The sequence below is a fragment of the Oryctolagus cuniculus genome, chromosome X (genome assembly GCF_051225735.1).
Source record: "Oryctolagus cuniculus isolate XC-2025 breed Fujian yellow rabbit chromosome X, ASM5122573v1, whole genome shotgun sequence".
NCBI lineage: Eukaryota > Metazoa > Chordata > Mammalia > Lagomorpha > Leporidae > Oryctolagus > Oryctolagus cuniculus.
In genome coordinates, this window is record NC_142888.1 from 132,496,904 (window position 1) to 132,518,974 (window position 22,071).

General features: G+C 51.6%; 1 protein-coding gene and 1 pseudogene across 6 annotated transcripts in view; one reads left to right on the forward strand and one right to left on the reverse strand.

The window, feature by feature from the left end:
- IKBKG (inhibitor of nuclear factor kappa B kinase regulatory subunit gamma) overlaps positions 1-10,815 on the forward strand; it is a 24,632-nt gene extending 13,817 nt beyond the window's left edge. For 4 of the 6 annotated variants that reach the window (XM_051837450.3, XM_051837455.3, XM_089323685.1 and 1 more), the window contains 5 exons: positions 28-124; positions 1,819-1,962; positions 2,214-2,356; positions 2,807-2,868; positions 3,148-10,815. In XM_051837450.3, coding sequence (XP_051693410.1) covers positions 28-124; positions 1,819-1,962; positions 2,214-2,356; positions 2,807-2,868; positions 3,148-3,290 — 589 coding nt within the window. In that variant the 3' untranslated portion in view covers positions 3,291-10,815. 6 annotated transcript variants of the gene reach the window in all.
- A 354-nt stretch (positions 10,816-11,169) lies between these two features.
- Positions 11,170-14,254, reverse strand: LOC138847622 (translationally-controlled tumor protein-like; annotated as a pseudogene).
- Between the last annotated feature and the right edge of the window lie 7,817 nt (positions 14,255-22,071).

Here is a 22,071-nt window from a genome sequence, read left to right on the forward strand (position 1 = left end):
TTCTCCAGTAAAGCTCCTTTTTTTCAGGCGGAAGCTGGCCCAGTTGCAGGTGGCATATCACCAGCTCTTCCAGGACTATGACAACCACATCAAGAACAGCATGGTGAGCGGTGAGCGGAAGCGGGTAAGTAGGGCTGGCCTTGTCTCCCTCTCCTTAGAATTAGCTTTTGGGAGGGACACTTGACTTGCCCTAGACCTTTATCAGGGTTCCAGTTGTGAGCACAGAATATGGGGAGCCTTGGGCCTTGTTGTACATCAGCCTTGGCCCGTCAGCAGGCTGCCCCGGCGTCCCATTGTGCTGGCCCAGGGCCTTGTGATGAGCTCTGTGGAGCTGGGGGCATGCTTGTGCCCTTGGCTGTTCGCTCCCTCCAGACATTCTCTGCCAGTCTCCTGACTTGGATTCCTTGACCTGAGGTACGCCCCGATAATGGATGGGGGCCCTTTTCTGTTTGTTCTCATCAGCCCTAAGCTGGCTCAAGTTGACCTAATTGTCAACTGTGGCTGTACTCAGAGGGGATTTATAAGGATTAAGGCTGAAACCAGGTCACACGAGGAAGAGCTAGTTACAAAAATGGCTACTTAATCTTCAGAGAGGGGTCGGCGCCTGGCTCACTTGGTTAATCTTCCGCCTGCGGCGCCGGCAACCAATGTGGGCACCGGGTTCTAGTCCCGGTTGCTCCTCTTCCAGTCTAGCTCTCTGCTGTGGCCCAGAAAGTCAGTGGAGGATGGCCCAAGTGCTTGGGCCCCTGCACCTGCATGAGAGACCAGGAGGAGGCACCTGGCTCCTGTCTTCGGATTGGTGCAGCGCCGGCCGTGGTGGCCATTTGGGGAGTGAACCAACAGAAGGAAGCCCTTTCTCTCTGTCTCTCTCTCTCTCACTGTCTATAACTCTACCTGTCAAATAAAAAAAAATAAAAATAAAGAAAATCTTCAGAGAGAGGTCTTGCTGTGGTGTGGTGTGTGTACATGCGTGCACACGTGTGTGCGTGCCTGTGAATGTATGTATCTGTGTGTGTAGGGGTGTGATATCCAGATGGGCTGAGTAGACCTCTGGCTGTGTGTGGGCAGGCATGCAGTCAGTGGGGTGTTAGTGTGTGGGACTGGCTCACTGCAGAGTGGGCAGTCTCAGGAAGGCACATGGCTCCTGTCCTTTGAGGAGGAGGCCTGGCCTGCTGGATTCTGTGAGGTGAACAGCTGCCCAGGTGGGAGATTCTGTGGGATAACCTCCAAGGTCCCCTCAGTCCTGCGATTCTTTTTTTTTTTTTTTTGACAGGCAGAGTGGACAGTGAGAGAGAGAGATAGAGAGAAAGGTCTTCCTTTGCTGTTGGTTCACCCTCCAGTGGCTGCCATGGCTGGTGCGGTGCGCCGGCCGCAGCACACTGATCCGATGGCAGGAGCCAGGTACTTCTCCTGGTCTCCCATGGGGTGCAGGGTCCAAGTACTTGGGCCATCCTCCACTGCATTCCCTGGCCACAGCAGAGAGCTGGCCTGGAAGAGGGGCAACCGGGACAGAATCCGGTGCCCCGACCGGGACTAGAACCCGGTGTGCCGGCGCCGCAAGGCTGAGAATTAGCCTAGTGAGCCGCGGCGCCGGCAGTCCTGCGATTCTTAACACGTCCCAAGAAAACCTTGAGCATTTCTTCTGCCCTCTTGTGTTGTGACAAAATGCCGCCTTCGCTGCCCATACTGAGCTCTTGTGATCGGCCTTCAAATGCAAGGGGCTGGGGCCAGCCAGGGCCACTCTTGTCCCTGTCAGTTCTCCTCACTGGAGTAGTGCTGGCCTGGGAGGCCCGGTCAGTGTCGCTCACCCGTCTCTAGGGGATGCAGCTGGAGGATCTGAAGCAGCAGCTCCGGCAGGCCGAGGAGGCCCTGGTGGCCAAGCAAGAAGTGATTGACAAGTTGAAGGAGGAGGCCGAGCAGCACAAGATGGTGATGGAGACCGTGCCAGTCCTGAAGGCCCAGGTGAGGTTCTCCTCTGGCCGGAGTGGCACGTGACGAATTGGGCCCACCCTGGCACCGCAGCCTGGCCTTGTCTCTGGTGGCCGCTTGGAGACTCCTGAGCCCCTGCCTCGCTCCTTGAGCTCTCTGTGGTCCATGCTGATGTGGGGTCAGGGAGGGCAGGAGCGGGCTCGGCTTCCATCCCTAGTGCCCCACCCAGTGTGCCCCCAGAGAGGCCGATAGGTGGCGAGCACGTCCCTGTCTCGCGTTGGCAGGCGGATATCTACAAGGCAGACTTCCAGGCTGAGAGGCAGGCCCGGGAGAAGCTGGCTGAAAAGAAGGAGCTGCTGCAGGAGCAGCTGGAGCAGCTGCAGAGGGAGTACAGCAAGCTGAAGGCCAGCTGTCAGGAGTCAGCCAGGTGGGCCTCTGGGGGCGCCAGCACGAGCGCAGCACCTGTGGGAACCGTGCGGGTTAGGAGCCACTGCCCTCCCCGCCTCCCCTCCCCCCTCCCTCCCCTCCCCTCCTCTCCCTCTCCTCCTTCCCCTCCCCTCCCTCCCCCTCCCCCCCTCCCCCTCCCCCTCCTCTCCCCTCCCCCTCCTCTCCCCTCCCCCTCCTCTCCCCTTCCCCTCCTCCCCTCCCCCTCTCTCCCTCTCCCCTCCTTTCCCCTCTCCCCTCCCTTCCCCTCTCCCCTCCCCCTCCCCTCTCCCCTCCCCCTCCCCTCCCCTCTCTTCCCCTCCCCTCCCCTCTCTTCCCCTCCCCCCTCCCCCCCTCCCACCCCCGTGTTCTGCCCACAGCTTTTCTTGCTAATTCAGCTAGGAGCTTTGTAAAACCAGCTACTCATCCGATCCAATGACTTCTGTTTTCACAGGATTGAGGATCTGAGGAAGCGGCATGTAGAGGTCTCCCAGCCCCCTCTGCCCCCTGCCCCAGGTGAGGGAGAATACACGGGCTACGGGAGGAGGTGGGGGAGGCAGGTTGCGAGCCGAAGAGTGTCAAGTCTTGGCCTCCTTGTTGCTCTCCAGAGCCTGTTGGGGGTCGGGGTGGGAGTTGAGTGGGAGCTGTGTTGGCCGAAGGCTAAGGGAGGAAAGTCCTGTGGTGGTGGCTGCTGGCCACACATGGGTCACGTCTCAGTGCCTGTCCACCCTCCCCTCCGATCTGTACTGGAGCTAAGCACAAAGCCTTCACAGCCACACCTGTTCTTTTTCCCAGCCCACCACTCCTTCTATCTGACACTGAGCAACCAGAGGAGAAGCCCCCCAGAGGAGCCGCCTGACTTCTGTTGTCCTAAGTGCCAATATCAGGCTCCCGATATGGACACCCTGCAGATACATGTCATGGAGTGCATCGAGTAGGGCCAGCGCACTCAAAGGCCGCTGCAGACGCCACGCCCAGGACTGTACCTTGCCCAGAGCTAAGGACTCGTGAGAAAGAGTGGCTGCTGCGTCAGTCCCCTGGAGCGGGCCGAGGGCCTGCACTCCAGCCCTTGGGTCTGCCGGGTCACATCTCACGTGGTGCCTGGAGCCGCCGTTAGGCCTGATGCTCTACTCTTTTTGTACCCATCCCTCCGCTTGAACCACTTGCCTCTGGGGCTGATCTTTCCTCCTCTTCCCTCTCCTCCTCCCCAGTCTCCCACCCCCACTCCCTGCCCAAGTCAAGAGTGGAGGCTGGGGCCCTCAGGGAGATCTTCCTGCCAGCACTGACTCAGCCTCTCCTCTTGGGCTGTGTGGTGTCCACCGTGTGACCAGGCCACATTGTATTTAACAGTGTTGGTGCTGCTTGCAGTCTTTTGTTGTCAGAAAACATCCTTGTGCATTATTCACGTGTCTTGGCAGCAGCACTGCAACCCCCGCCTCCCTGGAGCTTGGTTTTCTGCTCCCATGGTTTGTCTGTACCCGTGCCAAGGAGCAGGAGGGTGAACCTGTTGTGTTTTGCTATCAGCTAATGGCGTTAAGTGTCTTCAGAGTTGAAGGCCCTTTTCAGTTCCTCTGTTGGGAATGGGCTGTTCGTACCTTTTATACATTTTCCTATTCAGTCATTAAGTTTTGTTCCTTGGTTTCTAGAAGGTGGTTGGTCATTAGCACGGTTAGCTTTTGTCTGTGATAGCAATTGCAAGTATCTTTTCCCACATTGACTTTGCTGCTAGTGATTTTTGACGTTGAATTTGTTTACCTTTACGTCGTCACATTGATCCGTTTGTTCTCACTGCTTTGGGCTTGGAGTTGCTGTGACCATGCGTGCTTTGACAGAGGCTGCTTCACACGTGTCTACTTGGCTTTTTCTAACACAGAAATCTGTTCTTGTGCGTGCAAAGAGCCTTACTGACCACACTGAGTACTCCCTCTCTCTGAATGTATTTCCATGATGTGTTGAAAACATGCTAATGTTCATAAGATTTTTTTTTACTTATGCTGAATCTATCTAGAATCAGATGAATTGTCTGTCTTACAAGGAGTAGGGTACCACTTGGGTTGGTGTGTGAGGTACACAGGGAGTATATGTCTTTTGAATTGTTTTATTCTTGTAATCTAACTCAAAGAAATGCTAACTAGGAGGGTGCTGAGGCCACTCTATAATTTTATGTGTGTGTTTATGTAGAATTCTATTGTCAAAAGAAAGCTAATGAATAAATTAAGCAAGTATGTCATTCTACAATTTACACTTCTGAAGTTCCCATGAATAGTATATAGATTGTGTTAATCCCCACCTACTACACTTTAAGTCGGACTTTGTCTATCAGTTCTGTTGATGTCATTTGCTAGACATGCTTTATTTGATTATGTTTCCTATACAAATGCATAACGGGATAGCCTATTAAATAAATCTAATGTTTTTTTTTTAAAGAATGAGTTTTCCTGACCAGCACGAGTGCTTACAGCCATGAGTGTTAGCTCTGTAAATCTAGTAAAGGAAGACAGGTTGGAAGTGAGAAAGAGTGTGACGTGTTCGCACTGCTGACTCCTCAGTGCCTGGATCCTCTTCCCACCTCCGCCAAGCTCCTTGAGCTGGGATTGGGGTGTTGTGAATCTACCCCTGATCTTTTGCACAGGCTTTCCTGTTGCTTGACAGTGATGTGGCTGACTGCAATTAGCTTAAAGGCTTTCTGAAACAAAGCCTGGGCTGGGGGCTTTCTCAGCGCCTGCCCTGGAGGAATGGCCCCAATGTACTTGGGGAAGTGTTAAAGGCAGACAGGTTCTCTGTGGGCACTATGGTTTTGTTATAAGGGCACTTTTAAAAAAAATTTATTTGAAAGGCAAAGTCATACGGAGAGAGAGAGAGAGAGAGAGAGAGAGATCGAGATCGAGATCGAGATCGAGATCGAGATCGAGATCTTTCAATCTTTCAATCTTTCATCTGCTGGTTCACTCCCCAAATGGCCACAGTGGCCAGGGCTGTGTTTGGCTGAAGTCAGAAGCCTGGAACTTCATCCTGCTCTCCCGTGTGGGTGGCAGGGAGTACTTGGGCCATCTGCTGCTGCTTTCTCAGGTGCATTAGTAGGGAGCTGGATCAGAAGTGGAGCAGCTGAGACTCAAAGTTGTGCCTATATGGGATCCTGGCATTGCAGGCAGTGGCTTAACCCTCTGTACAACACCAGTCCCTACAACATCACTTGTAGGGGAGTGTATGAGTGTGTGTGTGTGTGTGTGTGTGTGTGTGTGGGCTTCCTGTGGCTGCTGTAAAAATTAGCGCAAACTTGGTGACTTCATACAAGAAAACCCCTTTCTTCTATGGGTTTGGAAGCTAGAAATTGGACGTCTAGTCATCAGTGGTATTTGCTTCTGCAGGCTCTGAGAGATTCAATCTGGGCCTGCCTTCCTAGCGTCTGGTGGTTGCTGGCACTCACTGGTGTTCTCAGCTTGTTGACCCCTCTTGCAGGTCTCTGTCTCTCTGACCACATGGCCTTCTCTACTATTACCTGTGTATTCTCTTCTGTTATTGGATGTAGGGCCCACCTAGGCAGTCAGGATCCTTACCTTCATCGCATGTGCCATGACCCTTTACACAAATAAGGTCATGTTCACAGCTTCAGGGTTTGGATGTGTGTGTGTTTCTGGGGCCCTTGCTCACCGTAGAATGGGGTATTACGTTCCAGGGCCCACATGTTATGGCAAGTGCAGACTGAAGGCACGTGCCTTCGATTTTTTAAGTCCGGCAGTTCTGCCAGAGGGACTCTGCTTAGGTTGCTGATGGCCACCAGGCTGCAGAGTTTTGTATGGGTTCAGCCTTTGCAGGTGTGGGGCCATCTAGTCTCCATCTGGGCCAGCTGGCTGCTGTTTCTACTGTGCTTCAAGCCCTTCAGTGGCTTTCTGTCATTCTTGAAACCGAAGGCCCACGCAAGCCTGGCTCACAGAACCTTTGGGCTGCTGAGCCCTGTTTCCTGTCCTTCTGCCAGCCTGCTGGGCCAGCCACGTGACACTGGACTTTCCCTCCAACATGTACCACTTGTCTTAAGTCTTTGTCCTGATTGTCCCCTCTGCCTGGAAGGTTCTTTCCACGAATCTTTGTGTGGCTGATTTCTTTCTGTCACCCCAGTCTAAGTTTAAACAGCACTTCCTTCATCTAAACGTAGTGTTTGTCTTCAATCCCGTTGCCCCGTTCTAATTCCTTGCCTGGCAGTTGAAATGACCATTCTGTTTTGTTTTGTTTTCTCTTTCTCCACTAGAGGGAGAGCAGAGGCCTATTTGTCCTGGTCAGGCAGAATCCCTGGGACAATGAATGCTCAGCACAGAGTGGCACAGGCTTATCTTGAAGCTCCATCAGGATTTCTGTCACTCTTTTTTTTTTTAAATTATTTATTTATTTGAAGGTCAAAGTTTAGAGAGAGAGAGAGAGATCGGTCTTCCATCCACTGCTTCTCTCAATTGGCCACAACAGCCGGAGCTGAGCCAATCTGAAGCCAGGAGAGAGAGAGAGAGAGAGAGAGAGAGAGAGAAAGAAAAAGATAGAGATAGAGAGAGGTCTTCCATCCACTGCTTCTCTCAGTTGGCCACAACAGCCGGAGCTGAGCCGATCTGAAGCCAGGAGCCAGGAGCTTCTTCGAGGTCTCCCATGTGGGTGCAGGGACCCAAGGACTTGGGCCATCGTCTACTGCTTTCCCAGGCCATAGCAGAGAGCCGGATCAGAAGTGGAGCAGCCGGGACATGAACTGCGCCCATATGGAGTGCTGGCACCTGCAGGCAGTGGCTTTACCCGCTATACCACAGTGCTGGCCCCTCTGTCACTCTTATTTTCGCAGACATCATCTTGTCACCATAAATCATGCTCGGTAGAAACCACTGTATGTATTAGAGATGATAACATGGAAGCCTTTTTCTAGGGACTGTAGGGTGACCAACTTGGGAAGACGTCTTAGAAGCTTTTTGTCTTTAATTTTTTCAGAATTTGTGTGGGTATATCATGTTGGCTTATAAAATATAGATGACCACAGACATGGCCACACAGAGCAGTCCTAATGTACCCCTTAGTTAATCTCTCTGAGCCTTAGTTTCCTTGTCTGTAAATGGGCAGAATGCCATCTAAAGTTCTTGATGTGATGATGGATCTCAAGCAATTCAAGCAGTGCCTAGCCCCAGAGAGAAGGGGCAATGGTAGAAAGCACTGGTTTAGACCAGGCACAAACCTCGAGTTCCCAGTGGGTTGTAATTATGTTGAGGGCTTCAGGTGTTGGCTAAGGAAAGCTGGTGGTTGCCTAGGGCTGGAGGAGCTGAGGGTACTAGGGAGCAAGTGCTGACGGGTGATGAGAAATTGGTCGTGGTGATGGTTGAACGTGTCTGTGAACATACAAGCCACTGACTCCTACTTCACATGGGTGAATTGTGCAGTGTGTGAATTCAGTCTCCATAAAGCTGTTATTTTAAAAGATGTTGTTTAACAGGCCCTGTGCAGCCTCCTGTAATAGCTCATGAAAGTGCAGATGTAAACATGAGAAATGAGGAACATTTACATCCTCCCCCAAGCTATATTTGACAGGTGACCTCGGATGCTCCTGTACAGGGGAGAATGGGTGACTGACCGTGTGGCATGAAGCAGGCTGAGCCCACTCTGGACTTTCCACACAGCTCAGCATTGATAACAACCACAGAGATCGGCAGCAGCCCCTCAGCTGTGCTGAGCTTGCTTTCTTTACAGTCTCCGCACCCCCTGAGGGGTGGACAGCCGCTGGTTCCTTGCATCCCTGGAGGAACAGAATGCAGTGGACCGGGGTGGGAGATGCTGGTGAGTCAGGAAGCTGGGAGACAGGGAGAGCAGCTTTTGAGGAATTCCATTGATTCCATTGGTTCCTAGTGTTACAACCTGGAGCTGGGTTCTGACTTCTGTCTGGCAGAGCTATAGTAGACAAATGCTGCTTCCTGGGAAGTAAGGCCTCTGCCTGCATCCAGGTGGCAGTGGCCAGCTTAAAGGTCTGTTTGTCCACCCTGGAAAGCATGGCAGAACAAGCAGTATCCAGTGAAGACTAAGTAAGCACAGTGACCCTAGGTATCCAGAGTAGGGAAGCTTCCATTAGATAGAAATTTCAGACACTGAGCCATTACACAGAGATGTCAGGACAACTGCCCTGAAAAAAATTTGAAGAGAAAAGGCTCAAAAAGGCAATAAGTTACAGAAAGGGACTTACATCCAAGCAATAAAACTGTTAGCAGAGGGGTGGGTGTTTGGCACACAGGTTAAGTTGACTGGGGACAACCGCATCTCCTATCAGTGAGTTGGAGTCACACCCCCACTTCTGATTCCAGCTTCCTGCTGATGCATGTCCTGGGAGGCAGCAGGTGAAAGTTCAGGTACTTGAGTGCCTGCCACCTGTATAGGTGACCTGGATTGCGTTCTTGGCTCCTGGCTTTGTCCTGGCCCAGCCCTAGCTGTTGTGGGCAATTGGAAAGTAAAGCAGTAGATGGAAGATATTTTCTCTCTTCCTCCTTCCCTCTCTCTCTACCTTTTGAATTAAAGAGAAATAATGATACTTCCTGCTGGCTTCCTTGCTGGCCTGCCTTCCTACCTCCATCCCTTGCCTGCCCTTCTTCCACTTTTTTCCCAAAAGCCCTTGGCATTGGAGCCCTCTCAAGGAGGGGGACATCTGGCAAAGGCAGTGGAAGGGATTTGGGGATCAGTGTGAAGAATGTCCCTATTGAGTACAGCAATGTCATGTGCAACAAAATTGTTGAGAGAGTCAGAGACATGTATGAGGAAGGCATACTCAGTGAGGGTGGCAGTGTCCTTGGGTGGGGTAAGGGTCCCTGGCAAGAAACATGAAAAGTTGGGTAATAGCCTGATGGGCTTGAGAGATTGTCTTTGTGGTAAATATGGAAATGAAAATGAGACCCATATTTCTTGCTGTTGGGAAAAGGAGTTTATGGAAATGGAGAAGGCAATTGGAATTGGAGTTATCGGTATGAACTCATGGTTTTCAATATACAGGCAGGTAGAGAAAACAACCCTAACAGGGCTGAGTGGACACATTGGGTATGGTCTATGTGTACACATGTTTCCCAGCGCCATCACTGCAGAGGCATGGATTGATGACATCTCAACAGCAGTGAGCCCGCCAACCCCTGCGTTTGAATTTCAAAACACAGAATCGGACTTGCTAGAGAGATGACTGAGGCTAGGGTGAGGGCGGAGAAGGCACGGGATGAGCTGGAGCATCTTGTCTTAGAAAAATAAGGACGTGCTCAGAGGATAACAGGGACACGGTCGGACTAAGGAAAAATGAGAGAGCACTCAGATTGCTAAGTTTGCTACTGACCTGACAGAAATGCAAAGGAAGAATCAGGAGCGAGAGTTTGTGAACAAACTCAAAGCTTTCCTCCCGTGCGGTTACGGCTGTTTTTGGTTGCAGAAGTTTTCAATCGAAGACCTGCCGAATACCCTGTGACTGAGCAAGAGGTGTTTACTGTGGTACATACCTAGGTTTTCTGCCAGAGTCAAGGTTTGAGTTGAGGACAACGGTCACAGTGCTTTCTCTGTGTCCATGGAGATCATCCTGTGATTTCTTTAAAAAATTTACTTATTTGGAAGGCAAAGTTAAAGAGGCAGAGAGAGAGAGAGAGTGTGTGATTTTTGTCTGAAGAGCTGAGAACAGCTGAGTGAGATCCACTGTTGTGGGTTGAAGTGTGACACCCCCCCCCCCAATATGTTCAGGTCCTAACTCCTGGTACTTGTGAATGTAACTTTGTTTGGAAATGATACCTTTCCATATATAATCAAGATGAAATAAAACTGGAGCAGGGTGGTCCCTAAATCAACATGAGTTGTGTCCTTATGAAAAAAGAAGAGGGGGCTGGTAATGTGACATACTGGGTTAAGCCATGCTTGCAATGCTGACATCCCATATTGGAACACTGGTTTGAGTCCTAGCTGCTCCACTTTGAATCCAGCTCCCTGATAATGCACCCGGGCCAGGCTGAAGTGAGGAGCTTCATGCAGGTCCCCCACATGAGTGGCAGGGTCTCCAGCATTTGGAGAAGCAGGGACATGAACTGGTGCCCATAGAGGATGCTGGCATTGCAGGCAGTGGCTGTGCCACACTGCCCCCCTCTTCCGTGATGAAAAACTCAGCAAACTAGATATGTAAGAGAACTTCCTAACCATGATAATGGACGTTTGTCGTACAATTGTTGGGAATGATGCCCATTTTTATCACTTGTATTTAGCATAAACTGGCTTTTTAGCCAGAGCACCTAGAAAAAAAAAACAAAACAGCAAAAAAAAAAAAACAAACCCTAAATTGGAGATAAAAAGTAAAATGATCTGTATTTGCAGATGACATGATCCTGTATTTGGAAAGCCCCAAGGTTACAAGGTCAACATGTAAAAATCACTTGTTTTTCTATGTACCAGCAATAAACAATCTGCTTACTAATAAATGGAAAGGCATCCTATTTATGTCATTGTTCTGAGTCGATTTTTGTATATAATGTGGAGTAGAGGGGTCCAGCTTCATTCTTTTGCATGTTGATATCTAGTTGTCCTAACTCCATTGAATAGTTTTAGCACTCATGTTGGAAATCGATTAGCCGTGGATGTATGGGCTTATTTCTGGAATCTCTGAATTGGACAACTTCATGTTGCTAAGATGGCAACACTACTAAGATGGCAACGTGATCTAAAGATTCAAGCCCCATTCCTATCACAATCCCAGTGCCCTCACCCCAAAATGTCAATCCTCAAATTCATGTGGAATTATTAGGGGCTTTGAATAGCCAAAGCAGTCTTAAAAGTTTTTTTAAAACTTTTCATTGACCCCAGTATAAAAATGTTCATTTCAGTATGTAATCAGTGTTCAAGCATTATTGAGATTTTCCTTTTGTGAAGCCCTGGTGGTGTGTGGATGACATGCAGCAACTGTTTCTGATGAGCGGTGACAGATACAAAGACACTGCCGGGTCTCTTAACATTTTTCCATGTCTAAGCCAGGCTTAAACACAATCACAAACGGGGTCACACCATCCTCATGGTTCTCCGTCAGAGCAGCCTGCCATCTGGATTTATGTGTTTACCCACATAGAATCAGTTTTTCGAATTAGCAAGTGTGTGCCTGATTTGTTCTGCAGCCCCGTCATGAAAGGTTTTACTCTTTCTGGTCTCTGTTCTTCTAGTTTGCCTGTGATTGATTTCATGTCATCTTTGATGTACTACTTTTTTTCTTATTAAGTGCAAAACAAATGCCTAGTTTTTTCATGATGCAAATTTTACAGGAACACCTTGAAGGCCCATTGTATGTGTGGATTACAGATTTTAGTATATCAAAAAAACCTTATTTTTAATTCCATTTTTACACAAGTCTTTTGCTGTACTCTTACATTAAAAGTGATAAAGCATAGCGATTCTGAAAATACACATTTAAGTCTAGACATTCTCTGTTTTTAAAAAAGATTATTTATTTGAAAGAGTTACACAGAGGAGAGGCAGAGAGAGAGAAGAGGGAGAGGGGGAGAGGGAGGGGGAGGGGGAGAGGGGGAGGGGAGAGAGAGAGAGAGAGGTCTCCCATCTGCTGCGTCACCCCCTGTTGGCCGCAATGGCTGGAGCTGCACCAATCTGAAGCCAGGAGCCAGGAGCCTCTTCTGGCAGGGGCCCAAGGACTTGGGCCATCTTCCACTGCTTTCCCAGGCCATAGCAGAGAGCTGGATCAGAAGTGGAGCAGCTGGGACTGGAACCAGTGCCTGTATGGGATGCCGGCACTGCAGGTGGTGGTTTTACACGCCACACCACAGCACCAGCCCTGATATTCTCTATTAAATGACAGAATTCGCCTGGTAGGCAAGAAAACAAATTTGACATATATAAAATTTAATTTTTAAAAATTTATTTGAAAGATCTTTTATCTGCCATTTAACTTCCCAAATGCCTGTCATACTTAGGGTTGGCCACTCTAAAGCCAGGAGCCAGGAACAAAAGCCAGGTCTCTCACATAAGTGGCAGGGTTCCAACTCTTCAGCCAGGGTACACATTAGCAGGAAGCTGAAATCAGAAAGTGGAGTATGGGGCCGGTGCCACGGCTTACTAGGCTAATCCTCTGCCTGTGGCGCCAGCACCCTGGGTTCTAGTCCCAGTTGGGGCACCAGTTCTGTCCCGGTTGCCCCTCTTCCAGTCCAACTCTGCTGTGGCCTGGGAAGGCAGTGAAGGATGGCCCAAGTGCTTGGGCCCTGCACCTGCATGGGAGACCAGGAGGAGGCACCTGGCTCCTGGCTTCGGATCGGTACTGCGCGCTGGCCTTAGAGGCCATTTGGGGGGTGAACCAACGGAAGGAAGACCTTTCTGTCTCTCTCAGTGTCTAACTCTGCCTGTCAAAAAAAAAAAAAAAAAAAAAAAAAAAGAGAAAGTAGAGCAGGGACACAAACCAGGCACTCCTATGTGGGATATGGGGGTACTAAGCAGCAGCTTAACTGCTTTGCCAAAGACCTGCTCCATGCTTTTTTGAAGAGGTACTGTAAAGGAAGATCACAGGTTATTTGGAAGGATAAACAATAGAGCTATAGCTGGCAGGCACAAAAGTCATTAAGAGCTGATAGAGTCAATGCTACAAACAAGCAAGGAGAAGGCACTAACACCTATGGACAAAATGAGAAGGTATTGAACTATAACATAAAATAGTAAAGGATGCGTTAGTCATGTAAATAGAAATAGATAAAGCCACAACAGTCACAGGAGGTAGCATGCCTCTTTCAGATTGAGATGCCTCAGAAGTCAAAAGAAATGATGGACCTTGTGTGAGTTATCTACCAAACACATAGATTACAAGAAAACCGTTTAAAATATATAAAATGTTTTCCATTAATCTTGGTAAACTTTTTACCCTTTTTTTAGATTTATTTATTTATTTGAAAGAGTTGGCCAGCGCTGTGGCTCACTAGACTAATCCTCCGCCTTGCGGCGCCGGCACACCGGGTTCTAGTCCCGGTCGGGGCGCTGGATTCTGTCCTGGTTGCCCCTCTTCCAGGCCAGCTCTCTGCTGTGGCCAGGGAGTGCAGTGGAGGATGGCCCAGGTGCTTGGACCCTGCACCCCATGGGAGAGCAGGAGAAGCACCTGGCTCCTGCCATCGGATCAGCGCGGTGCGCCGGCCACAGCGCGCCGGCCTTGGCGGCCATTGGAGGGTGAACCAACGGCAAAGGAAGACCTTTCTCTCTATCTCTCTCACTGTCCACTCTGCCTGTCAAAAATAAAAAAAAAAAATTAAAAAAAAAGTTACAGAGAGGCAGAGAGGTATCTTCCATCTGCTGGTTCACTCCTCAAGTGGCCGCAATGGCCGGAGCTGCGCCGATCCGAAGTCAGGAGCCAGGAGCTTCTTCTGGGTCTCCCACGTGGGTGCAGGGGCCCAAGCACTTGGGCCATCCTCTGCTTTCCCAGGATCAGAAGTGGAGCAGCCGGGTTTCAAACTGGCACCCATATGGGATTGCCGGCGCTTTAGGTGGTGGTTTTACGCACTGCACCACAGTACCTACCACACTTTTTTCCCTTTTAATTGTGGTAAAAGTTAGAGAACATAAAATATTTCCATCCTAACTGTTCTCCAGGGTACCCTTGAGCAGTGCCAGGTGCATTCTCACTGCTGTGCAACCCATCTTCACAACACTTCTCGTCTTACAAGACTGAAACTCCACACCCATTGTATTGTAAGTCCCTATTCCTTCCTCTTTTTGCTGTACTTGTAGGCTTCTTTTGTGAAACTGGCATGCTATAGGTGACAGTTCGTGATGACCCCAACGTTACTTATTACTGTGTTTCAGGATTTTCATCCTGCAGGACTTCAGTGGACGCATTTCCACCAATGAGTGAATCATAGGTGTTACCCTTGGTCCTACTGGCCATCCTCCCCTCCACCTCCAGGCATACCCCGCCCTTGATCTCCTAGATCTTGACAATGTCAGAGAACGGCTCTTCGTGACTGATGAGGTCCTGGTAGATAATCAAGGTGGCGGCTGGAAGGAAATGATGTTAGTGCTGGCTTAGCAGAAGCCCGGAACTTGGAGTGAGCCGGTGCCGGTGCAGCTGGAGCAGGCCTTGGGGGTAGAGAATGTTACTGCAAAGTTCTCAGTATATTTTTGAGGGGATATAATAAAGATCAGACATATTCTTATGCTTGAGTAGTTTATAAACTATGAAAACAGATGTATATATTTCTTTGTGTTAACTTAGTTTTCTTAATGAGTGTCATAGCTGTTTTCATAAACCTAATTTTGAGATTTAAGATATGAAACTGAGAGTGAATAAAATTTTGAATGATAATTTTTTCGCAAGTACACTTAAACTTATGTCAAAAGATTCAAGTAGGGGCTGGCCATTGTGGCATAGCAGGTAAGGCCGCTGCCAGCAATGCCAGCATCTCTGTGGGTGCTGGTTTGTGTCCTGGCTGCTCTGCTTCCAACCCAGTTCCCTGCTAATGGCCTAGGAAGAGCAGTAGATGGCCCAAGTGCTTGGGCCCCTGCCCACGTGGGAGATCCGGAAGAAGTTCCTGGCTTTGGCCTGGCCTGGCCCAGTCCTGGCCAGTGCAACCATCTGAGAAGTGAACCAGCTGATGGAACATCTCTGTCTCTCCCTGTCTCCCTGTCACTCTTTTGAAACAAATTTTTAGAAAAATTCAAACAGCTCTTAACCTAAGAAGTGATATCTTCATGTTTTTTGGTGAAAAAGATAAATTTGGAAAAAGAGTTTATCCACAGATAATCACTGAACTTGAATTAGTTAACAAGGGGTGGATAATTTAGTTCCTGAACATAAACTAGCAGAACTTAACACTGAGTAAACTAATTTCGAGTGTAGATTTCATCCGAGCTTTTGACAGCTCCCATCTCATGTAGGAAGATACTGATAGTATGTGTAGGTAGGGAGAGTGTATTGCATCAAAGTTCAAGGTAGCTAGATGAGAAGTGTTGGAGAAAGTGCATCATGATTTGTTCCCCCATCAGCATGGCTGCTGGACAGGTTAAAACAGTCCTGAAACAATCAAGTTGGAGAACACACACTTCCTGATTTCAAAATGTATTACAATGCTATAGTTATCAGAGCAGTGGTAGTGGCACAGAGATTGGTGGACTAGAAGTGAGTCCAGAGGATGGCAGAAGCCTAGCCCAGATGCTGCAGTCACCGTCTCCCAGTGCTCTTAAGGGGGCGAGACATGGCATAGGCAGATCCAGGTCACTCTCTCAGAAACAGAGAATAAAGGATGCCGGTCCTCTAGCGAGTTCTCCGGCCATTCCCTTCCATGCCCTGAGCACCATACTAGTCCAGGACATGTCCTGCTGTCAATGTGGGAGATGCCCCAAGTCAACTGGAGAAACAGCAGCTGATGCGGTGGTCCAGGTGGAAAAATTCTAGGATAAAATCTGTCAAGTAAGCAGCTAACCAATGTGATGTGAAATGCAGTGGTGCAGTTTGGGCCAAAAAAGTGAGAAAAAGGTGACAGGGACAGAGTGTAAACATGGCAGGGAGGGGAGTGATAGAATGGTGATGGTGAGAATTCTGTTGAAAACTTTTCTTGAAGATTTATTTTTTTTGAAAGGCAGAGTTACAGAGAGGCAGAGAGAGGCAGAGAGAGAGAGAGAGAGAGAGAGAGAGGTCTTCCATATGCCGGCTCACTTGCAAATGGCCACAATGGCTGGAGCTGCGGAACCCAAAGCCAGGAGCTTCCTCTGGAGCTTCCTCTGGGTCTCCCCCGCGGGTGCAGGGGCCCAAGGACTTGGATCATCTTGTACTGCTTTCCCAGGCCACAGCAGAGAGCTGGATGGGAAGTGGAACAGCTGGGACTAGGACCGGCACCCATATGGGATGCCGGCACTGCAGGTGGCAGCTTTACCTGCTACGCCACAGCTCTGGCCCCCAAAACGTTTTTGACAGAGATGTTTCTTGTCCACCACAGATCTCACTTCATGTAACAAAAAAGAAAAGGGCATCCAGATCCTGCAGGATTTGTTTCTTTTCATTCCTCAACACCTGACTGCAAGTCCCTAGACTCCATTGTCATTTAACATGCTTAAGTTCCTCTCCCCTGCTCGGCCCTAGCCCCAGCTCAGGTCCCCTCCTGCTACAGCAGTGTCCCTGGCTTGCAGAGACACACACCTCCGGGCCAGACCCGCCCCCTCCCCTGCCTGAGCCCAGCGTACCTTTCCCGTCGATTTCACCCCTTTCCAGACACAGAAGTAGACCAGCACCCAGCAGGCCAGCAGACACAGGGTCACCGCCCAATTGAGGGCCCCCGGCACCTCCAGCCCCCCTGAGAGCCGCAACACTTTGTTCCTAGGAGAGGGAGAGCACAGGTGGGCTGACTGGGGTCTGCCCCGAGGGGTCACGGCTCTATTCCCCTGCAGCCCAGGCCCCAGGACACACTCCTGAAACACTCCCCCACACCCCCCCACTGCGCCCCACCCACATTCCACACCCCACAGCCACATACTACCCCCCCACAGATACACCCTCCACACATGCTGTACACCCACACCACAACCCACACTCACTGCACCCCCCAGATACTCCCCACACTGCACAACCCCCCATACACACATCCCCCCCAACAATGCACCCCCACAGAAACCCCCCAACACACACTGCACACCCAACACATTGCACTGCTCCCCGTGCACACACTGCACACCCAACACACCACACCCCCCCACTGCACCCCCCACAGACACACACCCCATACATGCTGCACACCCGACACATCGCACACACACTGTACACACACACACTGTCCCCCATGCACACACTGCACACCCGACACACTGCACACCTGACACACTGCACACCCCCGCACACCCCCGCACACACACACACTGTACCCCCCCAGACACACACCCCACACATGCTGCATACCCAACATACCACACACCCCTGCACACATTGCACATGCACACACACTGCACACACATACACTGCCCCCCACACTGCACACACACATGCTGCATACCCAACACACCACACACCCTCGTGCATACACACTCACACACATACACACTGCACCCCACACACACTGTGTGCCCGACACGCCACACTGCATACACACACTGCACCCCTCACAGACACACACCCCACACATGCTGCTCACCTGACACACCACACCCCCCCCATTGTACACACACACACACTGCACCCCCCTCACCCTGCACATGCTGCACACCGAACACACACACACTGCACACACACACTGTACCCCCTGGCACCCCACACACTGCTCACCCGACACACTGCACACCCCCGCACACACACACATACACACTGCACCTCCCCACAGACACACACTCCACACACACTGCACACCCAACACACCGCACACACCCCCGCACACACACTGCACCTCCCACACCTCGCACATGCTGCACACCGCACACACACACACTGCACCCCCCTGCACACACACTACCCCCACACTGCACACACACACTGTACCCCGACACCCCTCCCCACACCGCACACCTGACACACCACACACTCACCTGCACACACTGCATACACACACACTGCACCCCCCACAGAACACACCCCACACATGCTGCACATCTGACACACTGCACACACCCCCCACACTGTACACACAAACACTGCACCTCCCCCACCCTGCACCTCCCACATCCTGTACATACTGCACACACACACTGTATCCCCTGATACCCCCCACACTGCTCACTCAACACACTGCACACCTCCGCACATACACACACACATACACACACTGCACCTCCCCACAGACACACACCCCACACATGCTGCACACCCAATACACCGCACACACACTGTACCTCCCACACCCCGCACATGCTGCACACTGCACACACACACACACTGCACCCCCTGCACGACACTGTACCCCCACACTGCACACACACACACTGTACGCCCAGACACCCCCCCACACTGCACACCCGACACACCACACACTAACCCGCACACACTGCATACACACACACTGCACCCCTCACAGACACACACCCCACACATGCTGCACACCCGACACACCGCACACCCCCCCACACTGCACCTCCCACACCCTGCACATGCTGCACACCGAACACACACACTGCTCACACACACTGTACCCCTGCCACCCCACACACTGCTCACCCGACACACTGCACACCCCCGCACACACACATACACACTGCACCTCCCCACAGACACACACCCCACACTTGCTGCACACCCAACACACCGCTGCACACACACTGCACCTCCCACACCCGCACATGCTGCACACTACACACACACACACACTGCACCCCCCTGCACACACACTACCCCCACACTGTACACACACACTGTACCCCCAGACACCCCACCACACTGCACACCTGACACACTGCACACTCACCCACACACACTGCATACACACACTGCACCCCCAGACACACACCGCACACATGCTGCACACCCGACACCACACACATCTCCCCACACATTGCACCTCCCACATCCTGCACATGCTGCACACCGCACACACACATACTGCACCCCCCCACAGACACACACCCCCCCACTGCACACACACTGTACCCCCCGACACCCCACACACACTGCACACACACACTGCCCCCCATGCACACACTGCACACACACTGCACACCTGACACACCGCACACCCCCGCACACACACACACACATACACAGACACTGCACCCCCCAGACACACACGCGCACACGCAGCCCTGCTCGCTCACGGGGCAAACATCACAGACGGGACAGTGACAAACGAAGGCTGACCTCAGCCACACGGACTGGCGTGGGGCACTCCTCGAGGACTGGCAGGGCCCAGGAGTGACTTTTGAAAACGTACGGCATTGCGGGACTTTCGCCATGTCATGTCCCAGGGCTGGGCAAGGCGCGGGGGCAGAGGGACAGCACAGGACAGCACCTGACCCGAGGAGTTGGGCCCAGAGGCTCCTGACGAGCGAGGGCACAGGCCGGCAGCCTGGTCACAAGTCAGGGTGGCCCTGCCGACGGGGTACAGCCTTCCGGGCCCACGGGGTTTGTTGGCGGGAACCGGGCACGTGCGTGGCCTCCTCGAGACCTCACGGGGTCTCGGGGACCCAGTCAGGGCGGGAGACGACACAGCGTCTGTTTGCGCAGCCGCACTGTGGTGGCACAGGGCGCCAAGGTTTGCGCGCAGGGCAGGCTTGGCGAGAACCAGTCACGTGCCTGGCAGCCTTGCCAGTGTCTCAAGGGACATGTAGCAGAGTCTCTTTGCAAGGCTCTTGAGCCCACCATTTAGTCACATGCCAAGCTTCCTGAAACTTGTCTCTACAGCTGAGGGGCTCCCTGAGCCTTGAGGCTGGGTCAGTGTTCAGGGAACTAATCACTTGGGGGGCATTTATGCAAGTGCCCTGGGGTGGTGTCCTGTCTGCAGAAGAGTTTCCGAGTGTTGTTCACTTGGCAACTGATGAGGGCCTCCAGGGTTCACCGGAAGTGCTGTTGGGTAGGAATGTAGGTGGGTTGCTTGCACAGGCGCAGTGTGCATCCCAAGTTGCATTGCGAGCGAAGAGGTGGGGCTTTTTTCTGGGGCTTCATTCCCTCAGTCGCAAACCGTCGTGAACTGTTGGGTGGTTAGAGTGCCGGTGACGCCTGAGGGTGAAGGCAGAGAAGCCAATGCAGGCTCCGGATGGCAGCGCAGATGGCGGAACGGGTAGCTCAGAAGGCCGGGGTGGCCAGCGGAGCCTCGGAGACCCTGCCAGTCAGGTTAGCTCAGGCGGCACTGAAGGCAAGGGTGACCAGAGCACACTGAATCCCTTGAGTGCTCCAGGAAATGGTGCGCGGCCGGCCGGTCCCCGCGGTCAGGAAGCGCCCAGTGGCCCTGACGACCAAGGTAGCCCTGGTGTGGCAGCAGCAGCGGCTGAAGCAGCGGTTGCTCCTCCGCGGGGTGATCCAGCACCACACGCTGCAGGACCCAGTGGAGACACAGCGGTCCCGGCTGGAGGGCCTGGAGGCCAACCGCTGGAGATGTATCCTTTTTAAGGAGGCCCCGGGGGAGGAGGTACAGGTCAGGCAAAACTTCGGGGAGAGGTTTCCAGGGAGGTATGTGGCAGCTTGGAAACTGACGGAAGACTCTGCAAGGAGACAGCCAGGGGCGGCAGGAGCAGGCATCTTGGAAGGACAGAAAATTGTCCCGGAACCACCTGGGGGATGGGGAGAGAGCTTGAATGGCAGGCAAGCAGCTCAGGCTGGTCTGAGCTGGCAAGATGCATAGCTTCCGAGGCCTGGAGTGAAGGCTGGCCCCTGAAGTGTAAGGAGGCTTGAGGCGCAAGCAAACTCAGTAGTGGATTGTGCCTTAACCGTACGTTCCCCCAGGACTCTAACTGTGCCTTTCCGATCGCCTCTGGAAGCAGAAATGGCCCGCAGGTCCCTGGATCCAGCTGCCAGACGCCACCAAGGAGTGATTCTGGAGGAGTTTGCGGTGAAAGGCAGTGACCTGACTGTGTGAGTTATTGAAGAATCTGGGGTGGGGTGAGTGACATTTACTGGGTGGTAAGCGGGAGGTGTGGCATCCTCGACCTACTTTAGCCAGCTTTCCCTTTTCCCTCTCTTTTAGTAGATGGACTGCTGAAGATCCTGTTCCCTTGCAAATTTCTATCAACTGCTTCCTTGATCGGCTTTCCCTGGTGATCCGGAACATCCGACGCCTTGGGTCCCTGACTCTGCCAAAACAAGGAAGGGGGAAGGGTCCCCAGTTCTGACCTTTTTTCCCCTACTAGGCAAGTGATAGGCATTTATATTTGGGGTAATTGCCACTGTATTATGGAGTTCTAAGTTTTTTCCTGTGTGCCGGCCTTCTTACCTCAGCCAGCTTGTTTCCCTGTTTGTTGCTGGAGGAGTGGGTGTTAACTGTTTCTGCAGAAAATAAAACTGAGCAATTGTTATGTGTTTGAGTGAGAGCTCTTCTGTCTCCTGGTTCACTTCCCAAATGGCTGCAATGACTGGGGCTGGGCAAGGCTGAAGTCAGGAGCCTGGAACTCCATTCGGGTCTTCCACAAAGGTGTCAGGGGCCTAAGCTTTTGGGCCATCTATTGCTTCTTTCCCAGGCACATTAACAGGAAGCTGGATCAGAGTAAATGACACAGAAACACCAGATAAGAATTTTGTGGGGGCCGGTGCTGTGCTGTAATAGGTAAAGCCGCCGCCTGCAGTGCTGGCATTCTATATGGGCTTGGTTCGAGTCCTGGCTGCTCCACTTCCGATCTGGCTCTCTGCTGTGGCCTGGGAAACAGTGGAGGATGGCCCAAGTCCTTGGGTGCCTGCACCTGCATGGGAAACCTGGAGGAAATTCCTGGCTCCTGGCTTCACATTGGCGTGGCTCCGGCTGTTACGGCCGGCCATTTGGGGAGTGGGCCAATGGATGGAGGATCTCTCTCTCTCACTCTCTCTCTTTGTCTCTGTCTCTCCTTCTCTTTGTGTAACTCTTTCAAATAAATAAATCTTTAAAAAAACTTTGTGGTTTACTGGTTTTCTTTCAGGCTAGTGAAGGATAGCATGGGAGTAGTTGGTTAAGTGTTTGGGGTGGAGAGAGCTTGAGTTCTAGAATTTTACTAAACTTACTAATTAGTTCTAATAACTTTTTAAAAAAGATTTATTTATTTGAAAGGCAGAGTTACAGATAGGTAGAGGCAGAGAGAGAGAGAGAGAGAGAGAGAGGGGTTGGTTGGTCTTCCATCCACTGGTTC